This window comes from Alosa sapidissima, chromosome 10 (genome assembly GCF_018492685.1).
Source record: "Alosa sapidissima isolate fAloSap1 chromosome 10, fAloSap1.pri, whole genome shotgun sequence".
NCBI lineage: Eukaryota > Metazoa > Chordata > Actinopteri > Clupeiformes > Clupeidae > Alosa > Alosa sapidissima.
The window spans coordinates 3,744,740-3,769,339 of record NC_055966.1 but is presented as its reverse complement, the minus strand read 5'-3'; the positions used below and the strand labels follow the sequence as shown (position 1 = coordinate 3,769,339).

Genomic DNA, 24,600 nt, shown 5'->3' with positions numbered 1-24,600 from the left:
CTTACAAACACACATACATGTACATGGTTCAAACGCATAAAGCAATGTGCACTTGTGTGCACGCATGTGTGTGCAGAAGAAAAGAAGAGACAGAAAAAAAGAGAGAGAGCATATGTATTTGTGTGTGTGTGTGTGTGTGTGTGTGAGTGTGTGCATGTGAGTGTGTGTGTGAATGTGTGAGTGCATGCGTGTGTGTGTTCTCACCACTGGCTGTGGTAAAGGTGGTGCTGACTTGAGAGCTCTGGAGGCTGTTGAGCTGGCTCACAAGTCTGACCGTGTAGAGTGTGGCTCTGTGTAAGCCTCGCAACTGGTGCTCCATGGTGCTGCCCGACAGCATTACCGTCACCGTCACATTGGGCGCTGGACAGCAAACAGGCCCACAGGTCTCTTAGCTTGGGTTAGCCATTTACTTACATGTGCAGAATTGCATGCAAGGTGCAGCAGAATAACTCACATTTGGATGAGCCATAGCTGAGGATGTAGCGGTCCACTTTGGCTTGTGCAGGTTTCCATGCCAACAGTGCTTTGGTATCTGTTACATTAACGGCCTGCAGATTTGTGGGTGAATCAGGTGCTGGAGCAGAAGAAGAGAAAACACATTTCAACAAACACTGATGCAGCAGCCACTGTACCAATGCAGTCAGTTCATTTAACTGAGCAGCCCACTGCAAACCAAGCCAGCATTTTATAGATGCAGATGCAGCCGTGTAGTGCGGACTCAAATCCTAGTGTACCTGTGATGACCGTGGCTGTGACCGCGTCACTCTCACTGGACTCCAGCGTGGAGGTCACGCTGATCTCATAAGAGGAACCAGCGGAGAGTTTGGAGATGACAACAGTGGACAGCTGGGAGTCCATGGTCAGGGAGCCACTCGCCCCTAAAGGAAAGAGATCAGTTATGTTCCATTCAGCTTTAGTTGGCCACCAACCAGGGGACACACCTCTGTGTGGATCTCTTGAGTGGCTCTGAGTTTCATTCAGCCACAGCTCAGATTACACAGAGCTCATTACTCTTACCAGTTGCAGTGTTTGTGTAGATGACCTTGAAGCCTGTTACTGTGTTCTTTGGTTTTGTCCATGACACCGAAACAGAGGTCTCTGTTATGTTGGTGAACACCATTTCAGATGGAGGCTCTGGACCTTGGAATAAAGAAAGAAATGTCTAAAATACTGGCATACAGATAAACCCTCCAGTTCTTCCACTATAGGGAGCCAAATGGGTGTTAACCTCACCAAAACCTCTTTTCCACGCTTTAGATATACTGCAAATAAAAAAAACCTAATACTGAAAGATAACACAGGCACATCTTATCATTTTTTCCCCATGGATTCAACAGTTCATTGTATAGTTCCTAAATCAGGGGGAGTGGAATGTTCACCAGAAATCCATTTTGACCTACTGTATACTGTATATCAGTCAGTCTATGATGTATTCCTGACTTCAAGCAAATCTTACAGCAAGTGCCTCTTCGAGCCAGAGTCAATATTTTCAATGAGCAAACAGAAGAAAGTATTCCACATGTTCATGAAAGATTCATGCATGTTTAAAGCTACCAGGTTGGCTTTGACAGGACACATTCAGTAATTTCACATACTGAGGTAAGTATAAGAGGAACTCTTTAGAGAACATTCCAGTAGGGGGGGATGTCCAGCGTGAGCAATAGATTTATAGAAAGAGTGTTGAGTGCTGAGGGTCAAATACCTGTGGTGACAATGACGCGGTAAATTTTGGACCGGAATCCAGGAGCCGTTCCAAAGAGAGAGAGGGCATAGTGAGTCTGAGGCCGAAGGTTCCGGAACTGGAAAGAGCGGGCAGTGCCAGAGAGAACTTGGGTGAACTTCCGCACGTTCTTTCCCTCAGCTTTGGTTGTGGAGCTGACATGGAGTTTGGTGGAAGAGGCTGTTTTGTTGGTGCTCTGCTTGATGAGCTCAGTCAAGTTACCAGTGACAGTGACATCTTGCTTCTCAAATTTGCCCTTCTCGGCCTCCTCTCCAACCACCTCCTCTTCTTTGTCCTCAACCCCTGCAGGGAGCTCTCTCCTCGACACGGTGAAGTTACGGAACAGGCCCTGGGAGGCTTCCCATGTCAGAATAAAACTAGTGGACGTGATGTTCTGGACCACAACAGTAACCACACTACTGGCTGACTTTGAACTGGTCTTGTTTGTTTGTTTTGTGTACAACTTGGCTTCAATAGTCACATTCAACTGACTTTCCACCTTTTTCTTCACAACTGGCCCTTCCTTGAGAACTATAGTGGCATTGGCTTGAAATAATTTCTTGTCCTTTTCAGTGGCTGTGGCATTAGTGAGTGTAGGTTTCAATTTAACCAAGCCAGTCTTGACTGTTACTTTGACTGTACTGTTGGTTGCTTGTGTTCCTGTGGTTTTGACAACTTTAGTCGTTTTGAGTACAGTCTTCTCTGAGGATGTTCCATTCACAGATGCTTTTGAGCCTTTCACTAACTCTGTCAAACCATTCGTTTTTTTCACAGAGGTCTGAGTTACATTCAAGATAGGCTGATCTTTGAGTTGTACCTTCTTCAGAGAGGACTTATCAGCAGTTGATTCTTGTTTGGTGGTGACCTTAACCTTTGTATCTATCTTCCTCACCTCTGTTTTGCCTTTGGTTGCTTGCTCAGGGCGTCTTCCTGACTGCTTCAGGAATACTTGGCCAACAGTCTTCACCACAGTCTTCCCAGTCTTAGTACCATTAGAGGGTGCTGGGGTTTTGGCAGTGACCTTGGTGACGATGTCAGTTTTCAGGATGCTTGTCTTCACAATTGTTTTGGCTTTGGTTTGGCTAGCATCACTCCCTTTCCCTTGCTCCTCCTTCTTCACCACCAACACCTTTTTCTGCTCCTTGTCAGCTTCAGTTTTCTTCATGAATAGCGTTTTGTCTGCCTTTGTCTTTTTCACAGTTGTAGTTGTGGTCTCTTTGATGGCGTTGCTCTCTGGGGTCACCTTCATGGTCACTGTTTCAACGGTCACCTTGGTCTTCTTCTCACTCCCTGGGGGAAACAGAGGCATAAGAGATGTCAGTGCATCCACCTCTGGTCATTCTGAGGTCAGCACTTACCAGTGTATCACCTCACCTTTACTGCAGTCCATCCCGCTGAAGCCAGGGTTACACACACACTTCCCCTTCACACACTTCCCTTTCTTGTTGCAGTTGGAGGGGCAGGCCGAGGAGCTGCAGTCTGCGCCGCTGAAGCCGGCGTTACACACACACTTCCCGTCCTCACATCTGCCTTGGTCACTGCAGTTGTTGGGACAGCGTCCAGCAGAGCAGGAAGTGCCTAGGGATCCACAGATACCGATGTGCAGACAGAGAGGAAAATAGATTGATAGACACAGAGGAGAGAGAAAGAGAAAGAGAGAGGGGGGGGGGGGTAGAGATAGGACCGTTTAGACTGGTTCAACTGAAATGATTTGATGTGTATACTCTAACAGACCAAAGAGGTAAGCATAAGTGTGATGATGCAGGACATACAGATTTTCTTCATGGCTACCATCTCCTTCTCCAGATACTCCACGCGGCCCTTCAGTGCTGCCATCTCGGCCTCGCAGCCCCCGATGCAGGTGCTGGGCACCAGGCTGATGTGGTGGGTCATGACCAGCGGGGAGCCCGGCTTCAGTGTCAGCTCTTTCTCCTGGGCCACGCTGGTCCTATTGGCCTCCTTCTTCTGGTCTTTCTGGGCACAGCCATCTGTGATGACCACTTTAATGGGATGTGAATGGGGAGCTGCCTTCTCTTTAAGGACCTTAGCAACAGGAGCTGGAGTGGTCTTAGCAGGGGAGGACAAGACGAAAGTCTGATTAGCCTTGGCAGGGCTAGACTTTGGCGGTAAAGGTGGACTCTGGGTTTTCTGTTTGGCATTTAGAGTTGTGGTGATGGGTTTGGGGAGGCTGAGGGTGACCCCAGGACTGGGCAGGCTGGTGCCAGTGGTATTCCTCTTGAGACTGGTTGGAGTCTGAAGGGAGGAGAGGGGGCAGAGAAGGAGGAGCACAGCTATGGAGATGAGCATGTTGGGAGGTCTAGTTTAAAGAGTCTGAGCAAGGATGGGACTGCACCAACTGATGCAGTTCAATAAGATGAGCTGAAACAATGACAATAATTGAATTGTGAAAGTCTCCTTTCTCCTTTAGTTGCACTAGAAAGTCTCAGTGTGGTGAATCCAGGTGGGTTTGCTCCTGCAGAAGAAGAAGAATTTGATTATATTCAAATGAATCAACCAATCAGTAAACCAGTCAAACATCTGTTGTTTATCTACAGAATAACTAAGGGGGGGGGGGGGGTTATCAGTTCACTACAAAACACTATATGTTTCACTGGTGTATGCATAATATAATACAGTACAGTCCTGAGATGGGCTCACTCCTATATTAATCAGGTGCTCTCTGTGACGGTAAACCAGGGGACAGAATGTGCAGGCTTTGCTGATCCAGTAATAAACTCATTCCCAGTGGAGCAGACCCAGCGGCTGTCACATAACCACTTGTACACTCCTGCCTCAGTCTGGTTTGCTTTTTCTGCTGTGAATGCCCCCTAAAATCCCCTCAGCCTGGGGTCTGCACAGAGCAGCACTGTGCACCGCTCAGAGACACTGTATGTCTTACAGCTAACAGTTACATAATCTTTACTTTAGCCCACAGAATACTGAAAGCCTAGTCTAAAAATCTCCCACGGTTGCATATAGTGCAGGCAGACAGGCAGATAGAGTTACATAGACAAAGAGCTGTACATTCAGTTTAAAAAGGTAACATTATTTGCATGCACTGCATTTGGCAAAAGTTAATGGTGATGCCAGAAGTGGTAAATATTGGTTGACTATATGCGATAATGTGGTATTTTTTATATATATTTGCTTCCCTAATGCAATTTGGGAAACATTTAAACACTTGATGCTTCTCATATATATTATCAGTATGAATATAAAGAAGGAGAAATCCTTCCATTTACCACTGTCCATTTAAAGTCTTGTGTGTATGTATGCCTTCCAACTGAATCATTTTACTGAATGACCAAATATACATGTCATACATGTCACATCAAAAAGTCTACACAGTGAAAAACAGAATGAAACACTTTCACAGAATTTAAAAAAAAAAACCCCAAACCAAAACAAAAAAGAAATGAGATATCAACAGTTGATAAAAAGACTGCGATTGTGTGAACTCACCAAGGCTTGGACTCTCCCCTGTGCTGTTAGTGTGCCGTGGCCTCCATGGGCTTTCAAGAGAGTGGAGTGTGCTGGTGAGGAGAGAAGTGGATGAGAGAGGGAGCAGAGACGGAGAGGGGGAGAAGGCAAATGGACCCATACTTAAAGATCTCCCCTCACCCCACCTCTCCTCTGCGCTGCTCTCTGAAGCCTGCCTGCCTGCCTGTCAGATCCTGCTTGGACTCTGGTGTGGGATTAACAAATCATGTTCAGAAACAAGGTTAATCCTGAACATTTAGAAGATCTTCAGAAGACCAGTTTGACAAAACATGGCTCACAGTGTTTTACTATAGTATGTATAAATCTGGATAATTTGATCAACAATTTATGTGTTTATGTTGCCGTTTTGGTGTACTATTTTGATAATACCATGAAAACCTAAAAAAAATAATATGTGCCCAACATTGTTAATTAATTAAAAATGATTGTGATTGATAATACTTTTCCTATCATTGTTTATTGTTGTCATTGTGCATTGTGCCTGAAAAAAGTGCTTAGTTGATAAACCTGATGTTCCGTCGACTCCACAGGTATGCAAAACCACAGGTAGTGTGTGCTTCAGGTGGGTGGAGATGAATGGCCTTTCTGTTGGGGATATGGAACCACATGTGCTGACTATACGCAAACTATACCAGGGCATCTTGTCCCTCACACAGCCACTCTGTCCATCTTCTGTCCACACCAACACACTGGACACTTAAAGACACAAAGCTAAAAGTTGTTCATTTGGCATTAACTAACTGATAACTCCATGAACTATACATCCTACAGCAGAGTTCAAACATTGCAGCAGAGATCAAAAAGCTTGTGGCCGCTGTCAAAATGCTAAACTGTGGACTGGTTTCTGGGCACGTAACTCAGTACTTTTCCTTTGACGGCCTTGATGTTCGTGCCTGACTGCTGGTGGTGACCATCAGATGCACATGGAAAAAAGGCTTCTTGTCACTCAGCGGTGGGCTGCACAATGGGTGGTCTGTGCTCTGTAGCGCCCCCACATGGTGCCATATGGCCACCGCGGAGGGCAAGCTGCATGTTTGCTGGACCACCCTCCCTCCGCTGACCCGACCTTGGCCTCTGGACGAGAGGGATGCCAAGCCTTCATCAGCTATAGTCCTACGGACACCTAACCAAACAGCAAAGCTCACAGGCTCATCTCACAACACCTCCGCCACAGGTTACAAACGCTGCAGCACTGGGACTTGTTGAGTGCCAAGCATAGTGAATGGGGAAGTGATTTTAGTTTGAATGTTTTTATCAATAGTGATGAATTGAATTCTGATAGCTCTAGGGCAGTATTTCTCAAACTTTTTCAGACCAAGGACCACTTAACCAATAAATAGAAACCTCACGGACCACCTAGCTAAAAAATAAAAAACAGTAGACCTACTTCAACAGTATATTACACAATAGACATATCACTGAACAACCTTGCTTATTGTCTTGGCACCTTGCTTATTGTGTCAGAGGACTCATATGATTTAAACTGGCGTAGTTTACACAGTGTTGCAGAACTGTTTGGATTTACATATAAGTTGGTTTAATATTGCAAACAACTCATCTACAGTATATTATATTTTACCACGTCGGCCCGCGGACCACTTGGGATAGCTTGCGGACCACCAGTGGTCCCCGGACCACACTTTGAGAAACACTGCTCTAGGGTTACTAAGTCCAAGATGTGCCAACATCCATGTTGTGCTGTTGGACAGTTTTTTGGTGCCTGCTTTGAATGATTTAAATCATGTTGGTGAAAATGACCAAATGATGATCCCTTGGATGATTGGATTTTCATGGCTTCTATAAGTTTTCCAACTCATATATGACTTATTTGTTAAATTACATGGTTCAAATATTCTACCAATACTAGAATTATTATTATTTTTTTTAAAAAAAGGCAACTCTCAACTGAACATAGCTCCAGCTTAAAAAGGAAAATCCTTATCTCAAGGCATTACCCATGCCTTACTTAATGCCAAAGATATTTATTCAAATTCAGTGATCTTTATTTAAATCAATGTAAATACCTTAGAGTGTGAAATTTGTGAGGATTAGCTCTGTGAAGTCCTCCTATCTTCAAATCTCTCCTCTGTGGCACCCACCATATTGAATTTGTGCTTAATATAACAAAGTGAGGTGGGCTTTGAGCATGGCCCTTAATAGAACATAGTGAGGTGGGCTTTGAGCATGGCACACAGAGACAACAGCAAGACAAGAACGCTTGCAATAATCTGAAGTTGCAAATCTATTTGCAGAGGAAAAAAAAAACAGCAAACATACAAGAATCTGAGATATGTTAAAGGTTTACGCTGCACAGCCAGTTAAGCGATGCAGAAACATTTACATAAACAAGCTATTTTTTTTAAACGAAAATATGTTGAGTTTAGGGGTATTCATATTTGCTTGGCCTTCATTGATTCAAACTTAATGAGAAGTTTAATGGTGATGGCAGTAACAGAGACGCCTTTGACTCGGCTCTGATTGAAGTGATGGCCAGTACTCCTGTGCTGCTTACATTGGACCTCTCTTCACAGATTGAAATAATATAAGCACATAAAGGCCAGGTCTGTTCTCCACCTTTCCACCCCACTGCCATTTCTCCTCGTGCCCCACCTCTCCTCTCCTCTCCTCTCCTCTCCTCCCTTCTCCTCTCCCCCCTCCTCTCCTCTCTTCTCCTTTCCTCCCTCTGTGGCACCACCCCCACACCCACTCTAACGTATCTGCATGATAGCAGGCACTACTGTCCCTCTTATTCTCTTAGTCAGTCAGTCCTGACAAGGTCTTTGTGTACGTGTGTCATGGACCAATCTGTCTTTGATGCTGGGTGGGAGAAACAGAGATATTAAAGATATTAAAAGGTAAGAGATATTGTAGGTGAGTGATCATATACTTGCATGTGTAGAATAGAGGGAGAAAACAGGAGAGAGAGAGAGAGAGAGAGAGAGAGAGATACTGTGTGTGAGAGAAGGCCAGGTCAGACTCTGTCCCGTTAGCATACATGCACTGCTTTAACCCTGTGCTCCCCCTCCCCCAGTGATGGCCTGCAGATGTCAAGCAGTTGACTCAAAGCACAGAGGCCTCTCTCAGGACTCAAACTACCACGGGGGGGAAAAGGGGGAAACGTAAAAAAAAAAAAAATTAGAAAAAAATAAATAAATAGGTATGGCAGAAGAAACTGAATCACCCCACTGAAGGAATGGAGTTGAGTGCTGGCCGGACTTGAAAACGATGGAGTGGGTAGATGCATGACCCCCTGCCACACGACGTGCCCCTGTGTGTGTGTGCGTGTGTGTGTGTATTCCTTTACATGTGTGTGGTCAGTAAAAAGTGGTTCTTCACACACTGAACAAGTGAAAGGAATCTATTGTCACACAGGAGCATATTAGAGTAATTGTGTGTGCAATCTGGATTTGGGGGTATAACATTCACAAACAGTGACCTTCACACTTTCAAATATATCAAACCAAAAACTACAAGATATCAGATAATTTCAGATATGATCAGATACAATTATATCTGATATGATCAGATACCTTTCATATAAACATGTAAATATATAAATGTATAAATATTAGGACTTTAATTCTGACATTAATCAGCACAATCACTATGAAGAAATAAAATCTCCTTTAAATTAGTTCATAGCCATGAAACACCAATGTTGTGTTTTAAGGGTGAAAACTCACTTGTGCCAAGGTATGGAGACCTGATCATTGCAACTTGAGACTATGAGCAGAACTTAAGCAATCTATGGGACAGTTTTGCTGGAGAGAATTCATTTTACAACAAATAAAATTATGGGGAAAGTGCTTTTCAGGTCCGTCAGCATGCCAGTCCAGGGACACCAGTGTTTCCCATACATGGACTTATTTGTGGCTGCCCACCACAATATCAACATTGACCAACACACAATGATTTCCATGTCAATATTATTTAAATTGGATGGAACTCTTTCATTGTAGAGCTATGTGCACCTTTGTGCCTCTCCCTTAGTTGGGCTTCCATGTGCATGTACCCCAGCATAAAGACAACATTCTTATTTGTCAGGGTAATGACCCTCTGATCAGTGAGTAAAAAAGTTAAAGACACCAAAGTAACCAATTCTACTTCTTCTAGATATGAGTGGACCAAAAATCAAGACAATAATGTTTTGCCATTCTACATTCTTTATAAGTAGGCTATATTATATGGTACATTACAAGTAGTAGGAAGTAGTTGAAGTAGGATATTGTCCTAGGAGGATACTGATGTACACTATTATCAAAAAAAAAAATAACAAAAACTCAAATAAGATATTAAGGTTGTGTCCTTCGGCAGATTACAGAGTGCAACCATCTAACTCATATTCTTTTATGAACTCCTTAAATTCCCTACAATACTGCCTTTTCTTTGTTGCTCTGCAGTCATTAGGCTCTTGTTCAACCCATGTTCTAGAATCCAGTAGGTACAGCATTCTGCAGGAAAGACAGAAAGACAGCACCCATCACCTGCCACTGCAGTACATTCATGTAATATTCACATTCTGTATATTGTTTTATATGTTTAAATGATCCATGTATTGGATGTATGCATTGGATTCTAATGAACTATAAATCGAAAACACATCTAAATGTTCACATGCACAATTATATGCAATTACAATTGTTCATCCACTGAAATGAGCACTCTTACTGTCCATGTGCGTTTTTGGTGGTCCCGTCATAGCCCATGATGAGGTAAGTCTTCCCCACTTCCAGGCTTTCTTTACACTGCATCCTCTTGGCAAACACACGGGTGTCTCCCACACCCACTGACAGGTCCCCAGCTACAAAACAACATGGAACAGGAGTTCATGGACAGTTTTCAAAAAGTAAAAAAATAAATAAATAAAATAAAAAGCGTACATACTTGCTCTGAAAATGCTTTTTACGATGCCACTGTAGAGCTCAAAATTGCTTTTCTGCGTGGTTGAACTAATGAAGACTTCGTAACCTAAAAAAAAACAAGTCAAATCAGACAAATGCTAGATGTACATTGTAGGTCTTGTAACATACTACACTGTTTCAAACAGCCGTGCTGCTCACACTGAGAGACACAGGTTATAAGAAGCATATGGTGTTCAAAGACCTGATCATGATCTTTCCATCTATTCAGCAGGCTATACTGTATCTGCCTATTTGGAATGCATGCATGCATATGCGAAACACACAAACCATATTCCACGACTGGATTGTAACAAGCATGATTGAAACGGTGGGACTTCTTGATCTCATTTTCTGTTGAAAATTTCTTCTCTCTGAAACATGGTCCTGAGAAAACAATTTTCATACATAAAAACATGCTAAATGACCATTTTACTTAGTGAGCAAACTGTTTCTGAATACATGGTTAAAACTATGGTTTAGGTATTTTAGTTGTCATTTGCAACACATCTACCCACTCTATCCTTATCCAAGTGACTAACAAAATCACAATGTATATTTTAGCTTAGCGTGTCAATCTATCAATCAATCTGAGAGTTTCTGATGATAATCTGTATACTGTACTGTATTCCTGCCATTCAGACTGACTTATTGTAAGGATCTCAGCGCCTACTTTCAGCACATTCACAGACGTCCTCAGAGCAGAGCTTGGATATCATCTTGCTTCTCTTTGGTGCTGAGTAGAATGTGTTACATTTCCTATCTGTGGAATACAGAAGACACAACCAAGGTTCAAAAAACAAGACAAGACATGACAGGAGAAATTTGTGGATTTTCATGCAGTGGTAAAATCACAAAATCACAAATCACAATAAAGTAGAATATCATAATTCCCAATTTAGCAACACTTGTGGGAAATGTTGGTGTTGCTTTATAAACATTGAACGTGACCTGGTGCCCTTTATTTTTGTCCTTGTAATTAAATAGTAAAATCTCTGAACAAGCAAATTGTAGGTGAGAAAAGTACATCCATGACTCCCTCATATATGCATATGCTCACATTGCTGGAAATTGATTATTTGTCAAGTAAAAGACAAAAGCATAACAATCAAGCTAATTGACCTGTCGCTAAGCCCCGCCCCTCATTGTTACCGTGTGAAAACTTGGACAAACAAACCAGACTTGATTAGAAATACATTGTGGACAATGGCAGCTGACAGTATATGAAAGCAGGCTTTGAGGACGTTTTGGTGTTTAAAGGATTTACTTTCCTCCAGAAGCTATCAAAAGGGACTTAATTATGCTATGGAGGGGTGTATTCAAAACTTTAGAATACATACAAGGTGACAAGCAGTTGTGGCGAGTAGTGCAAAAACCACTGACGTTAATGCTAGCTAGCTAGCTTGTGGACGATTGATACTAAGATATGTTAGGTTACGTTAATATTTGATGTAGTAAGAATATAATAGTTGGTTAATGAGCATTTTCATCTTGGGATTTAACAGGGAACCTGTGCCCGCGTTGTTGGCTTAGTAGCCTATTATACATTACGTCGAGCTGTTGCAAACGCGAGAGACGTCCTGTAGGCTACCGTTGATGAAAATATACCCCGTTTTCTAGCCTCTCGGGGTACCGGCTATCAGTATAACACGTCCCCATGCAAAAGTTTGACCATGGTTATCCGTTGGGGTTTTTTGAGTTAATAAACTCCATAAATAACCATTAATTTGTCATTTTATGCCTCCTCCCTGTTGTTTCCTATGGAGTTGTCCGACTCCGAGCTGATGTCCGAGTCCCGTTGAGGCTGGACTGTCATTGGCTCATCAGCGTTCTAAGGGTGGCGCTTAGCGACAGGTCATGAATATCACCAATAACAACAATGGAATGTTTCACAATAATAAAGAAACCAAACAGGGCCTACCAGGCTCATAGTAGTCATAGAACGTTGCTGGGGCAGGCTGGATCAGGCCTATGGGGACTACCTGTCTGGCTCCAAACGAGACACACTCCCTGCCACCGTGAATCTACGTCATTACAGACAAACAATGCACATTGAAATGGTGTGACTTTAAAATAATGCATGTACTGAGAACTTGGATATTTGGATGCATTATGAGGATGAAGACGTCTCGCATGTATCCCTTTAGCTTCATAATGCCATGCGACAAATATAGTTAGCAATGACCATTTTGCTGTGTGCCTCAGTTAGAATGCAATGGAATATGTCTTTACCAGAATAAATGAGTTTACACAAATGAGGGTCAGGTTTTGTAAGGCCATCTTACCTCATTAAAATACAAGAGCACTCTGTTGTATGAGACCTCGTAATGAGAGATGTATTGATCAGTTCCTTCTTTTAGCTGTAAGGTAAACAGAGCATTGCAAATAGAGGTCTAGAACTGTGTGTACATGAATGCAATGTTTTCAAAAAGAAAAGAATAGGTATTTTATGTGTCACCTTATCTAGATCTGCAACCTCAACTTCAAAGCCACTTAGTAGTGTAATATCAGCAATGGCCATTCCTGTGAGGTTCCGCTCCAAATTGTAACTGAGAACAAATTCCATTTCATTCAAAGCAAGTAACTTTGATCAGAGTCACCGTTCATATGACTTCATGTTCATGTTCTTCTATGAATGCAATTTTTTTCAAATGTCACATACCCTCATTCTAGTAATGGTATAACGTTTATCTAGTAATATTATAATGTTTCTCTAATAATGGTATAATGTTTATCTAGTAATAGTATAATGTTTATCTAGTAATGGTATAATGTTTACCTAGTAAAAGTATAACGTTTATCTAGTAATGGTACAACATTCATCTTTTACATTTTAGTGATTACTGACCTTACACAAACAGTGTACATAACATTCTCTTGTGAGTTCACACTCTGTTTCGTGTCCCTTTTCCGTCTGCTGCGAGCATCAAACCATTCAATTGCAGTTCGGGGAGCATCCTCCTCTTCACGTCTCTCATCTCCATAGTCTGCATACTCATAGTTGTAATTCTGAACAACCTCCTCTGGAGATGCCATTATAAGAATATATATACAGTTGATTGCCAATGACAATGACAAACTTTGACATGCTCCCTTTCCCTAGTCAGCTTTTGTTTATGATTGCTGTCCATTATGGAATATTAACAATGCTGTATTAGTCTGTCTTACCAGTGTAGTCCAATTTGCCTGTTAGAGTCACACTGATAGAGACATCATCACAGCTCATCTCTTGATCCAAGACATGAAAGACCTTCACAACCTTGATTTGAATGCAAAACCATCTTATACATTATATGTTTTATAATGTACCTTGTTTTATATGCATCAAGCAATAAGGAGGAAGTTGAGGAGGAATGTAGTACTGTAGTGTATGGGTGCTACAACACTGAGTCGGGTGTAAGAAACACACATGAATACTGACCTTCATTTTGGCTTGGCCCTCTCCTTTAACCGTTGCACTTATACTATGTCCAGCTAACCTCTAGTAAAATGGCAGAAAATGAGACAGACAGAAAGATAAATATGGTAATTTGATTTTCACAAGGTAGATGATAGCAGGGATTTGAGTGTGTGAGGGGTTTGATGCTGGGTTACCTTCAGGTCTGCCTCTACAGGAAGGCTACTGCCACTCATGGCAAGGGACTCACTCAGACTTTTTCCCGGGACATGGAAGAACACTGCCATTTTAGTGTAGGGAGACTTAGGCCTCCTCATAGCATATATTGAAAGAGCCTCTAAGGCCACGATGGTGTCCTGAACCAAATAAAAGACGTGATAGTCATAGCCTTGTACTTTTGGCTCATACATATTCAAGTAAGAACATATCTGACACCATTTTCTACAAAACAATGAGAGGTTTCCCTTTTTTTCTTCAAGAAGATGAAAATAAATGTATTGCACTGGACACAATCTTACAAATATTTGTACTGGTGATTGTGAGATTGCTAAAGCATCTATCAGAGGGGACAGTGTGGCATAGAGTGGTGACCAGCGACTAGGGTCAGATTAACAGAATGAATGATTGGCAAACCTGTGTGGATTTCCAGCCCCCACTGTACTTCTCCCGGGTTGCCAGAAAGCAGGCCGCATCGTCTGCCCATGAAAAGTCGTTCTGCGCCACAGCAGCCATTAGTGCATAGGCAGTGGTCTCCACAGTCAGAGCCTCGGCAGAAATATAATGGCGCCCTCTATCATCCAACTCAAAATTTGCACGCCACACTTTGCATTCTCCCTCTGATGGAATGAAAACATAGATTTGCTGAATGTATCACACAAAGCACATTCTCATGACAAAATAAGAATTCCACAAATGTATGATTTTGTAAGATCCATCTTTTTCAAGCAAACAACCAAAGACTTTAACTTAAATTGTATTTTTAGCTTCTGAATAATTTTGTGTTTCCAGACAGATTTCAAAGCATAACACAGCGTGCCTTTTGTGACGATACTCTTAAGTCTCTCCCAAGCAGACTGTGACAGTGTGCGGTCAGGAAGACAAGTAGATAAACAGTAGGTTGTGATGGCCAGGGCAAAAGGTCTCTTCAGGTCACCAACACGGGACACAAGGTAATTTGCAGATTTAGAGATGCTGGCCTCCTGCAGAATTTCAGGAGAACAAAAAATTCAGCTACAAGAGAGCAGCCACTAAAAATCCATGTGTATAGCTCTTTTGTGTTTTGTACTTTTGAACCAATACTCATCACAAACTATGCAAGACCATTTCTATCCTCTTACCGCCTTTGCCTTTCCTGCTTCTGTCAGGAAAGGGAGAGAGTGATTGATGGCGATGGTGATGAACGCAGTCAGTGACACCTCTTCCTCCACACCTCCAATCCCTCCCTGTGGGCCGAGAACACAATCACATTTACAACACCCACAAGGGATACTGTCTATTATGTCACTGGAATAGAACCGTAACGGAATATCACTGCATTTAACATTTAGCATCAGAGATGGCTACCCACCTGCATTTCTCGATGAATAACTGGTTTAGGGTCAGAAAAAGAGCCAACTGCTGGATTTTGCACGTCCACCAGGTACTGAACAGATAGCTGGATGTCCTCTACTGTAATCACTCTCTCTCGTTTTCCCTGCTCTCCAGTGACGTATGTCTGACGCTCGGCCACTAGTGACAACACTTTCACCACAAGGGCAGTGAGCCTACAGCATAAGAGCACATCTAGTTCATATTGCCATGTCCAGATTTATTCTGATTTATTTACATTGGAATCTTTGGAAAGACAGACTGGAAAATACCCAGTCAAATGTACAGCACAATACATAGGTCCCTAGATCCTTAGATCACTTTGAGAAAATAACTTCAAATAAAAGTGGAAAATATAGTGCTGAAATGAAGAAATTGTTATTTAGAATTGTGGAAGATAAGAGAAAGCTCACCAGGTACTGCTTTCATAGTCAAGCCATGCACCGTATGATCCATCGTGTTTCTTGTAAGTCAGAATTCTTTCATAACCTGAGAAGATGAAACACTGATTTCACTACCTACTGTCTGCCCAACCATTTATTAGTACATGTCCATGTCCAGGTACAGTATGCACCGGTATGTACTACAATGTCTCAATTTCTACCCTTCTCAATAAAATCGATGGCCTCATCCCTTTTCCCTGGTGGTAGCTGAACCCAATGGTTGCTATGGTCCAGGTAGCGCAGAGAGAGGGCAGTTGGGGACATGAGCATCATGGTCTGCTCAGCACACCCCATTGGGGCGTTAATCAGGTCCTTCACTTTGGAGGCGGAGAGCATGGGCACAGCGGTGCCTTGGCCGAACACCTCTCCTGCAGCAAAGACCATGCAGGCGTATCAGAAACAACAGCCTCACAGAAACATCAACACTTTATTAGGAAGGAGAATGGAATCTAGAACCTTCTAACTTGACAAAGACATTGGTGCCAGAGTCAGGGATGGTGCTGTTTGGAAAATGCCCCGGAATGGTCAAACTCCTCTCGGACGTTTCTGGAAATGGAGAAGGATATCGTGGTCATTTGTTTTAGCTGTAGCTATAATTAAACACAAGAATATCTTCCAGTCTCTAGGCCTCAGATCTCATTTACAACATTACACCACAACGCATTACTGGAGTGCTTAAAATGATCAATCGCCATCACCATATGGGGCAAAAACTACACAGAATTAAGTTAACTTTTGTCATCACCCTACATTAAAGAGTTAAAACAAAATGATAGTTTTTGCTAGTATTTTTGTACCATGTCATGTGATTAATCACTACGACTTAGTATTTACATTAGAAAATGTCAGTTTGTAATCAATAGATGTCACCTCACCATTTAAGTTAAGGTAAAATGTCTCTTCCTCTCTCTTCAGCAATCCCTCTGTCTGGAGAGAAAAGGAGAACGTGAAGCGGACCATGACAGTGAAGGAAGCAAAGCTCTACTGTATATGACCATGACAGTGAAGGAAGCAAAGCTCTACTGTATATGACCATGACAGTGAAGGAAGCAAAGCTCTACTGTATATGACCATGACAGTAAAGGAAGCAAAGCAAAGGAGGCAAAGCTCTACTGTATATGACCATGACAGTGAAGGAAGCAAAGCAAAGGAGGCAAAGCTCTACTGTATATGACCATGACAGTAAAGGAAGCAAAGCAAAGGAGGCAAAGCTCTACTGTATATGACCTTGACTGACAGCATCTTCTCAATGGCATCCACACCAAGCTCATGTTCTCGATCATAAAGCTGAATTATGATTGGAATTGAGCCCAGTGTCATTGGGACCGCAGTGAACGTGACAACGAGGGAAGATGCGTTTTCCACACTAATGTTCTGATAGGAGTTGGCTGTTTTGGCAGCAGGAGAACACAGTCCATCCACTTGCTTCATGTGAACAGCAAACTGAATTGGAAGACAAACAGGCTTTGTAAACAAAGGCTGTTTTAGTCCAAAACACACATAAAAGCATAAAGAGGTATGGTACAAAAACACACATAAAAGCATAAAGAGGTATGGTACAATGTACTTCTCTAGACGTCTCTCCATAGTTGTAAACCACCACTGGGATGGACAACTGTTCAAAACGCTTCACTGAGTAAGGTAATCTCAAAGAAAGAAACACATCCTTGAAAACCGTGATGTCCAAAGGTTCTGCTACACAGATACCTATAAATGTAATGAACAAAACATATAGGAAACGTTTAGAATATGTGGTATAGTAATACTGTTTGAGGAATACTACATACAGTATGTGTACATTATACACTGAGAGAGTAAAGAAGACTGTGTACCGTTGCTTTGAGAAAGACTGACAGACTGAATTTCCCATGTTGTGATAGAATCTGGCATCCTCAACAGATATCTGAGAAGCAGACGAGGCCAAGTCAGGGCACGACAGCACAGCATTCACCACTGATAGGATGAGGTGATCAACTTACTCTTTCGCTTTATCCACAGGTATTTCAACAAAACCAAAGCTTGGAGGAAAGTACTGGCGAATCATTTGCATATCATTATCAAAGAAATCCTCAATATCTTCAACACTAACAGCTGTGAAAAATATAAAGAATATCATATATTAATAGAAATTTAGAACAGATCATTAAATGTACAGATCAGCAGTGAAACATTTTGTATGAATTTTAGTCTTAGAAAATGGAATTTCAGAGACCATGGAAGCTAATGTGTCAGTGTTATTTAGTTTTTAGGTTGAATTAACAGTTTTACATAAAGATGAACAAATGACCCCCTGGGCACTGAATGTTTGGCTGTCCATGGAGATAGAATCTATGTGTACTGTTACACAGTTGCAGTTCCTCAAACTGCTCACTACTGCGTTCCAGTCAGTCAAACAGTTCATACTTCTGCCAATTCCTTTCCGCTTGTCTTCCTGTATCTTCTGCTCTCTTAGCCTTTTGCCCTCACGGCAGCAGTCAAGGAAGGCATCCACACAGTCCTTAGCGTGCCTCAGTTCAACCCTCTTGGCGCGCTCTTCACATGACATTTGCATGGGGATTTGCACCAACCCACTGTGGCAGCATGTCTGCAGCCTCTTGTCGCTGTAGCGCTGTTCTACAAATCAAGATAGGGTGAGTGAAATCATTAATAATTCAAATGAAAATCATTCAGAAATGGACTCACGCACTGTAACTATAAAATAAAGCTGCAGCTTAAAGAGTATCCCTTAATCACAGCTATAACCATGCACCCATCTTCATCATCCTGATTTCCAGTTGTCCAGAAGCAAATGATCTTTTACAGTGTTGGGGACAAGTACAGTTTCTGTCCACAAATTGTCTGTTCTGGGTAAAATCAGTTCATTTATTTCAAAGAAAAGCAAAGCAGATAGATGGCCAATATGGTTTCTTTCATTTCTCTTTCAAAAGAGGTATGTTTATGGTTAGGGTTAGAGAGTACCTCTCTCTGACATTTTCATCTGCAGGTCCAGGGAACGTTTATATCGCCTGAATCCTGATTCACAGCTGAACCCTGAGGAATATAGCAGACAATAACGTTCTTCTCAACCACACCTCTGGGATGGAATATTCTGCCTCACAGAAATGGTCAGAGTGTGGTCAGTAATCCTACCAATCCTCATCTGAGATGCCATGCTGCCACTGGAGATAAAGGAGAGTCCAGCCTGATTGAAGACCATAGCTGTGTCTGAACCTCCACCGTACGAGCATCCCAAGTCATAGGACTGCATAGAGGAAAACACCTTCCCACAAGACAAAGCCCATTTAACGTTTAAACTTACTGCAGTTAGCGTTACAGCACAGAGCAATACCAGATATCATCACTCAAAAGAACTACCTGTTTGGGAGTGAGTTTATTGGGTGAATTCAGGCCATAGATGGCTTTGTCAACCCCCAGCAGGGCTACAGTAGCCTTTTGGTTCCCGATATCAATCTTCACTTTGGTAGATCTACCTGGTTCTGCCTTTTGTCCACTGTGAGACAATACAATCTGAAGATACCAAAATAAATAGTAATATTATTAATTAGCAATTAGTAGTAGTAATATTATAAAAACACTATCCAAGAACAACCATAGCTTATCTGGAAATTAATAAACATATAAACTAGCACCACAATTATGTTGTAAAGTTCAAATATCAAAGAAGAGTACTGTGCAAACCAAGTAAAGGGAGGAGAATGTCTTACAGATGCACAATCCCCTGAATGACCCTCCTTCACCATAGACTAGCTTTCAACAGTGCTGCACAACTGTTGACTGATTCCTTTTACACTGGCTCAGAGTTCAAAGCATAATTCTGGCTAATGCAAGGGTGTATCCTTGTACAACACACCTTCCAGTCATTGACAACTGGGTGATTGGTTATGCGGTAAAATCCATATTGACATCAACATACTAATACATGCAGTATCAAAATGCTTTACACACCTTTCCTTGGCACACATCTTCAACGTCCACCCATATTGAGTTTGATATTATTTCACCATTGCTGTGGTAAAAGTAGCCGACGAGACGAAACGATGGGACCAAGTCGTGGGTGATCGATATCTGTGCTTGCGTTAGCAATGTGGCCCTCTCTGAGCCTGAACGTCTGAGTTCTCCTTTGCTGATAATCTGAAACATCACAAACAGACTTGTTCTCAGATGCCACTGCAGTGCCCTCTATGAGCAAGATATGAGCAGCGATGCAATGCCTTCTGAGCAGCGATGCAATGCCTTCTGAGCAACGATGCAATGCCTTCTGAGCAGCGATGCAATGCATTCTGAGCAGCTCAGAAGGCAGCGATGCAACACCTTCAATGAGCACCATGGCATGATGCAGTATGGATAATAGGCACAGTCCCACCCTATAAAGCCACCAGATATGTGCACCCACTCACCAGATAGTAGAAGAAGCCATCTGCTGGGGCTGCATTGATAGCTTTGAACTGAAACTTAACTGGCTCTCCCATCTTCACAACACTGTTTACTGCACTGAGATACAGGAAGCTGCCACTGGGAGAGGAGGCACGCGCCACAATCTTCTCATGAGCTGCGCCCTCTACAGTAACCTGGCACATCAGAAAGAGACATGTCATGTGCATTTCAACTAAAATACTTACAGGGGGGTGATTTTATTAGTAGCTCAATTATTGTTCAAATATTTAACACCATTAAGGAAATTATTTTTTAAAAGGTCACTGTGATTCTGAAACAATAAATAAGTTACTTACTTTAATAGTAATGGAATCTGCTTCAGGCAGGATGTTAAAACCACAATATGCAACTCCATCATTATTACTTTTTATCTCACATTGTTTCTCTTGGGATCCTGACACTTTAATCTGCATTTGGATCCCAGGTGCTGGAGAGCCGTTTGGAAGCTGGACAACAACCTTTCCAAAAACAAAAAACATCAAGAGAAGATGAATATGGTTCAATTCTTGCAAAATAAGAGGCCAAAATGCTCAGTTAAGAAACAATCATTTGAAGGCCACTAAAGCATTGGTTTATTCCATCAAAGAATATACTGAAATCCCATATTTAAAATGTATATGAATATATCTTTACTAAATTTATCAAGCCAATGTGCTATCATTAGGCTACATTTATTTTTGTAGTCATAATGGGTTGACTGACTTTGTTTCAACACAAATGTTGCTTCCTAATAGTATTAACGTTTCCTTACAGCTGGCTGAAAGGGGAGGCCAGGGATGAAGTGGGAGTTGACCCGTGACAGGTCCACCAAGTATGGCTGGAGAACAATGGGAAGAGTAGCCTCAGCCTCCTGGAGCTCACCACCTCAAGCAGCGCCAGAGAAACCAGTTGGAGCATCAACATACTACACAAGGAAACTAGATGGCAAAATCAATCTATTCTAAAAATATACAACACATTTGAGAAATATCGGAATCACAAACATACTGTCTTTTCTTACTTTTTATATCAGTGACTGTGACGGCGATATAAAGCTTTGCCTCTGCTTCAGCCAGTTGATGTGTTGATGTGTTCTTTGCCTTAAGGAGCTCTTCAAAGTTTGAGATCACAACCTGCGCTTTCCCATTCTTAATCTGAAATGAGATGCCAGGAGCCAGGGGGTTGGTTGATTTCACTTCAACTTATGATTTCACTGAACCAAATGTTGAACATAATCAGTCTTTTACCGTCCCTGTCTGTTCCATGCCCTTGATAAAGTCTATTTCTTTCTGTCCACCTTTCTCTTCTTTTGACCAATCTTCTCCTCGGACTTTCAATCCATATCGGGAGTGGAAAGCTCCGTCCACATTCTCCCCATAAGAATACCTTGGAGAAGACACATCATGAGTCATGACTGCATGCTGATTTGCAGTGCTTAGAGTTTTAAATGCCATCAGTAATTATAATTTTGACCAATAAAACTCATCTTACTTAGCCTCAATGGAAAAAAAGAAGTTCTCAGAGTTGGCCAGGTAGAAGTTTCTCTCTGGTTTAATGGATACAACAAAGCTGGGAAAAACTGAATAGAGAAAATGAAATGAATAAAGCAAGGGGAGGTAATGCATTTTTCCATTCAGTTTACTTAAGACCTTGAAAACTCTTGAAAGTATTTGAAATGATCACCTGACCTTGTTTGATGTATACATTGCACAGCAATGCAAATATGACAAAACTGAGACCTTCTCTAGACCATCAGTACTCTGTGTGCCAGACCATTTAATTGTGGTTCTCGCTCACAGTGTGGTCTATTTATGTAGGTGTTTAAAAAGAGAACAAATTGGATGTGATGTGATGTGATGTGATGTGACAGTATAGTGAGAGCAGCAATTCCGTCTTACCAAACTTCTGGACCTTAAATTCTCGAGTGGCAGCCTTTTTCTCATCCCCTTCATAGTGTGCACTAATCCTCCATAGTCCAGGCCTAGGGTTGAGGACATAAGAATGAGTGTGTGTGATAATCACGTGCTGACAGATGCCCATGTTTAACTGGTGCAAGTAAGTGTAACAGCAGTATAATCTGAGGCCATTGTAAATAATATTATATGTAATTAGATTAAATTGGATCCAACTGTATTGTCATTGTGCAGAGTACAAGTACAGAGACAACTAAATGCATTGTGTGTCTAACCAAAAGTGCAAAAAAGCATAGTATTAAATGTAATTTAGTATTAAAGAGTCTATCTTACTCTGAAACATCAGGGATGTCAAAGTTCTTTGAAATGATTCCATTTATTGATTTTACTGTAAAATGCTTAATTCGATTTCCTCCAGCATTCTGTGGAAGAAATGTATATGAAAACATCAACACATAAAAACCCCCAATACATATCAGAGATTAGTTTCAGGTTTACTTACAATTATAGAGACGAAAAGAACCTCTTCATGAGGCCTCATTGTGTGGTCTAGTGTGAATATTCTGTATTTTACTGCAATAAAGGATATCAGAGGATTTAACATAGTTGTGGTCTATATTATGCAATACTAAATCAATATTGGACACTTTAAAATGTTTTTAGGTAATTGCTCAGTTATGACAGACACACACACACACACACACACACACTTAACATGTCTTTTTTACTACTGCTATTTATTCCTTATTACTGCTATTTATTTATTTATTCCTATAAATCCTTTTGAGTACATGACAATAAACATGAACTTGAACTTAGTTTATTACTTCTCAGTGTTGCTTTTTACCTTTCTGAGTGGGGTTATAGATGGGCTGGTCCGTTTGGATGAACACGTAACCTTTATGTTTGGACACCAGAACCCTGGTGCTTTTCCTTGGATTTCCTTGGATTTCACACACCAGCAGCAGATATGGCGGCTCTCCATTAGCTGATATCAAGCGTGAGGGTCTATTCATCACCTGTCAGGAGAAATAGTTCAGACACCATGTCCTCTGAATGTTTGCCTCAAAAGAATAAGTAATATCTCTGGTGAAAAGGTTTTCAGATTACAGGAGTATTATTGCTTGTATCAATAAGTAAACACAATATAATATGCTCTCCATAAAATATGTCCTTTCATACAGCATCAACAACACATAGATCAATTTGTACATTTGTGTGTCTGAAGAGGACTGTGTTGATCCAATCTGGTTGTACCTCAAGCTCAGCAGTCTTGGTTTTCCCTTCATCCCCACTGTTAAACACAACCTGTTCCTTTTTAGACATCAGTTCACCAGAAGTCTCATGCTCCAAGTAGAGAGTGACAGGCGTGTTGAAGAGAGTTTGGTCGAGCTGCACGGACACACGCTCCTTTACTCCAATGTGGAACACAATGGGAGATGTCACCAGGAACCTCACCACAGACAGCACAAGAAAGCATTAGCAACAGCAAACTTACAATCATAAAGATGGAGAAGTGTGTACTCGTAGGAGTATGCTCCTGACACCTACCTATGACAGGTGACAAGTTGTGCAGTCCACAAAAGGCTGAAGAGCAAGAAGGCAGCAGAGCTCATTGTGGTGAGAGATGTGTGCTCCGTCTGCATAACCTTGCCTTCCTCTCACTCCTGCTTCAGTAACGGCATAAGAGCCTTCTCTGCTTTTATTATTGACAGATTTCTCAACTCCTACCAGCCATTAACAGCTCAAAACCTAAATTCCATTCCCAGTGCGTGGTCATTGACCAGGATGACCCCATGTACCTTCCTAAGTCACGTGATTTACAGAAACCCCGAGTTTTGTTGAGGGGAGGGCTGTTTGCAAAACATGATTTGTGAAATTAGTGCTTCTATGTCAATTCCCCATGAACTTTCACCCATAATTATTTTTTGCTAATTGTGATTCAATGTGTAATGAGATGGATAATATATATTTTTACACATTAACAGAACATCTATAAACTATTATGGCAAATGCCTATACAAATATTTCTGAACATTTTCAAGGAGCTGTTTCCAGATATATGCATATATTTACAAAGTCAGTCAACTATACTAAGCATATCAGAAGACAACAAATTCTTTAGGTTGGTAAAAATCTCCAGTCTTGCTTTCTTCATACCAGTCCAGCCCAGTTGTGCCAAATGGTTGCTGTGGTACACTATGAAACCTGGCCTTCAGCCACATCAACTTAAATCCAGGTCCATAGGCCACGTTTTATTTGCCAGACAAGTTTTCTTTCCCCAAGAATGTTTTGCCAACCTGAATAGAAATATGAAGGTACCCTTGAATATCTCCATGAAGGATAATAAATTAGTATAAACACAAATGTCGCAATATCAGGAATTTGTTATGCAAACATAAAGAAAAATGCTGTTTCACAATATTCCTTTTGAAGTGTCAGTTGATGTTGGCAAGACTAGCAGGAAGATGTCCTTTTAGAACCTTCTGCTCTCTCTCTCTCTCTCTCTCCACCACCAACAGCTGCTCAGCAGACATGTGGCCTGAACACTTAAAGCTCTTCAAAAATGATCTCAACGGCCCCAGCCGTGGCGCGACACCTGCACCGTACGCCGGCAACCCGGGTTCAATTCCCGCCCCGTGGTCCTTTCCGGATCCCACCACGACTCTCTCCCGCTCGCTTTCTGTCATTCTTCACTGTCCTGTCATTAAAGGCATAAAAAGGCCAA

At 41.7% G+C, this 24,600-nt stretch overlaps 2 protein-coding genes across 5 annotated transcripts in view; both read right to left on the bottom strand.

The window, feature by feature from the left end:
* Positions 1 to 6,383, bottom strand: part of tnxba (tenascin XBa) — a 10,305-nt gene extending 3,922 nt beyond the window's left edge. Inside the window, exons 1-9 of one of the 3 annotated variants that reach the window (XM_042107839.1) lie at positions 5,729 to 6,383; positions 5,183 to 5,253; positions 3,493 to 4,193; positions 3,095 to 3,298; positions 1,703 to 3,010; positions 1,018 to 1,140; positions 735 to 878; positions 455 to 574; positions 205 to 360 (exon numbers count right to left, since the gene is read on the bottom strand). In XM_042107839.1, coding sequence (XP_041963773.1) covers positions 205 to 360; positions 455 to 574; positions 735 to 878; positions 1,018 to 1,140; positions 1,703 to 3,010; positions 3,095 to 3,298; positions 3,493 to 4,027 — 2,590 coding nt within the window. In that variant the 5' untranslated portion in view covers positions 4,028 to 4,193; positions 5,183 to 5,253; positions 5,729 to 6,383. Of the gene's footprint in view, positions 1 to 204; positions 361 to 454; positions 575 to 734; positions 879 to 1,017; positions 1,141 to 1,702; positions 3,011 to 3,094; positions 3,299 to 3,492; positions 4,897 to 5,182; positions 5,365 to 5,728 lie in introns of those variants that run through there. The other 2 variants (XM_042107838.1, XM_042107840.1) reach the window with 2 other exon arrangements.
* A 2,983-nt stretch (positions 6,384 to 9,366) lies between these two features.
* On the bottom strand, positions 9,367 to 23,599 carry c4b (complement 4B (Chido blood group)). Of its 2 annotated transcripts, XM_042106552.1 has the most exons (41): positions 23,424 to 23,592; positions 23,130 to 23,325; positions 22,720 to 22,891; positions 22,375 to 22,445; positions 22,206 to 22,294; positions 21,858 to 21,940; positions 21,451 to 21,538; positions 21,207 to 21,345; positions 20,981 to 21,113; positions 20,732 to 20,844; positions 20,277 to 20,438; positions 19,944 to 20,114; positions 19,492 to 19,677; positions 18,901 to 19,053; positions 18,676 to 18,805; positions 18,505 to 18,576; positions 17,950 to 18,159; positions 17,526 to 17,637; positions 17,379 to 17,449; positions 17,114 to 17,253; positions 16,774 to 16,989; positions 16,422 to 16,473; positions 16,003 to 16,092; positions 15,708 to 15,914; positions 15,517 to 15,592; positions 15,084 to 15,279; positions 14,854 to 14,958; positions 14,553 to 14,715; positions 14,150 to 14,352; positions 13,714 to 13,872; positions 13,541 to 13,600; positions 13,288 to 13,378; positions 12,968 to 13,142; positions 12,578 to 12,668; positions 12,405 to 12,479; positions 12,041 to 12,143; positions 10,793 to 10,882; positions 10,411 to 10,506; positions 10,106 to 10,189; positions 9,890 to 10,022; positions 9,367 to 9,672 (listed from the first exon to the last, which is right to left on the bottom strand). In XM_042106552.1, the coding sequence occupies exons 1-41, from the start codon at positions 23,516 to 23,518 to the stop codon at positions 9,537 to 9,539; spliced, it is 5,187 nt and encodes a 1,728-aa protein (XP_041962486.1). In that variant the 5' UTR covers positions 23,519 to 23,592; the 3' UTR covers positions 9,367 to 9,536. The 2 variants fall into 2 exon arrangements, with proteins under 2 accessions (XP_041962486.1, XP_041962487.1); XM_042106553.1 differs by lacking the exons at positions 9,367 to 9,672; positions 9,890 to 10,022; positions 10,106 to 10,189; ... (3 more) ...; positions 12,405 to 12,479; positions 12,578 to 12,668 and adding an exon at positions 12,704 to 12,810 and having other exon boundaries at positions 12,921 to 13,142; positions 23,424 to 23,599.
* Positions 23,600 to 24,600: the final 1,001 nt, after the last annotated feature.

Coding starts and splice junctions, on each gene's coding strand:
- c4b (XM_042106552.1), bottom strand. CDS start 23,518: ATGCAGACGGAGCACACATCTCTCACCACAATGAGCTCTGCTGCCTTC. Junction 21,941..22,205: donor GACATCCCTGATGTTTCAGA/GTAAGATAGACT, acceptor CCTCAACCCTAG/GCCTGGACTATGGAGGATTA. Junction 21,346..21,450: donor TTTTTTTCCATTGAGGCTAA/GTAAGATGAGTT, acceptor GTCTTCTCCAAG/GTATTCTTATGGGGAGAATG.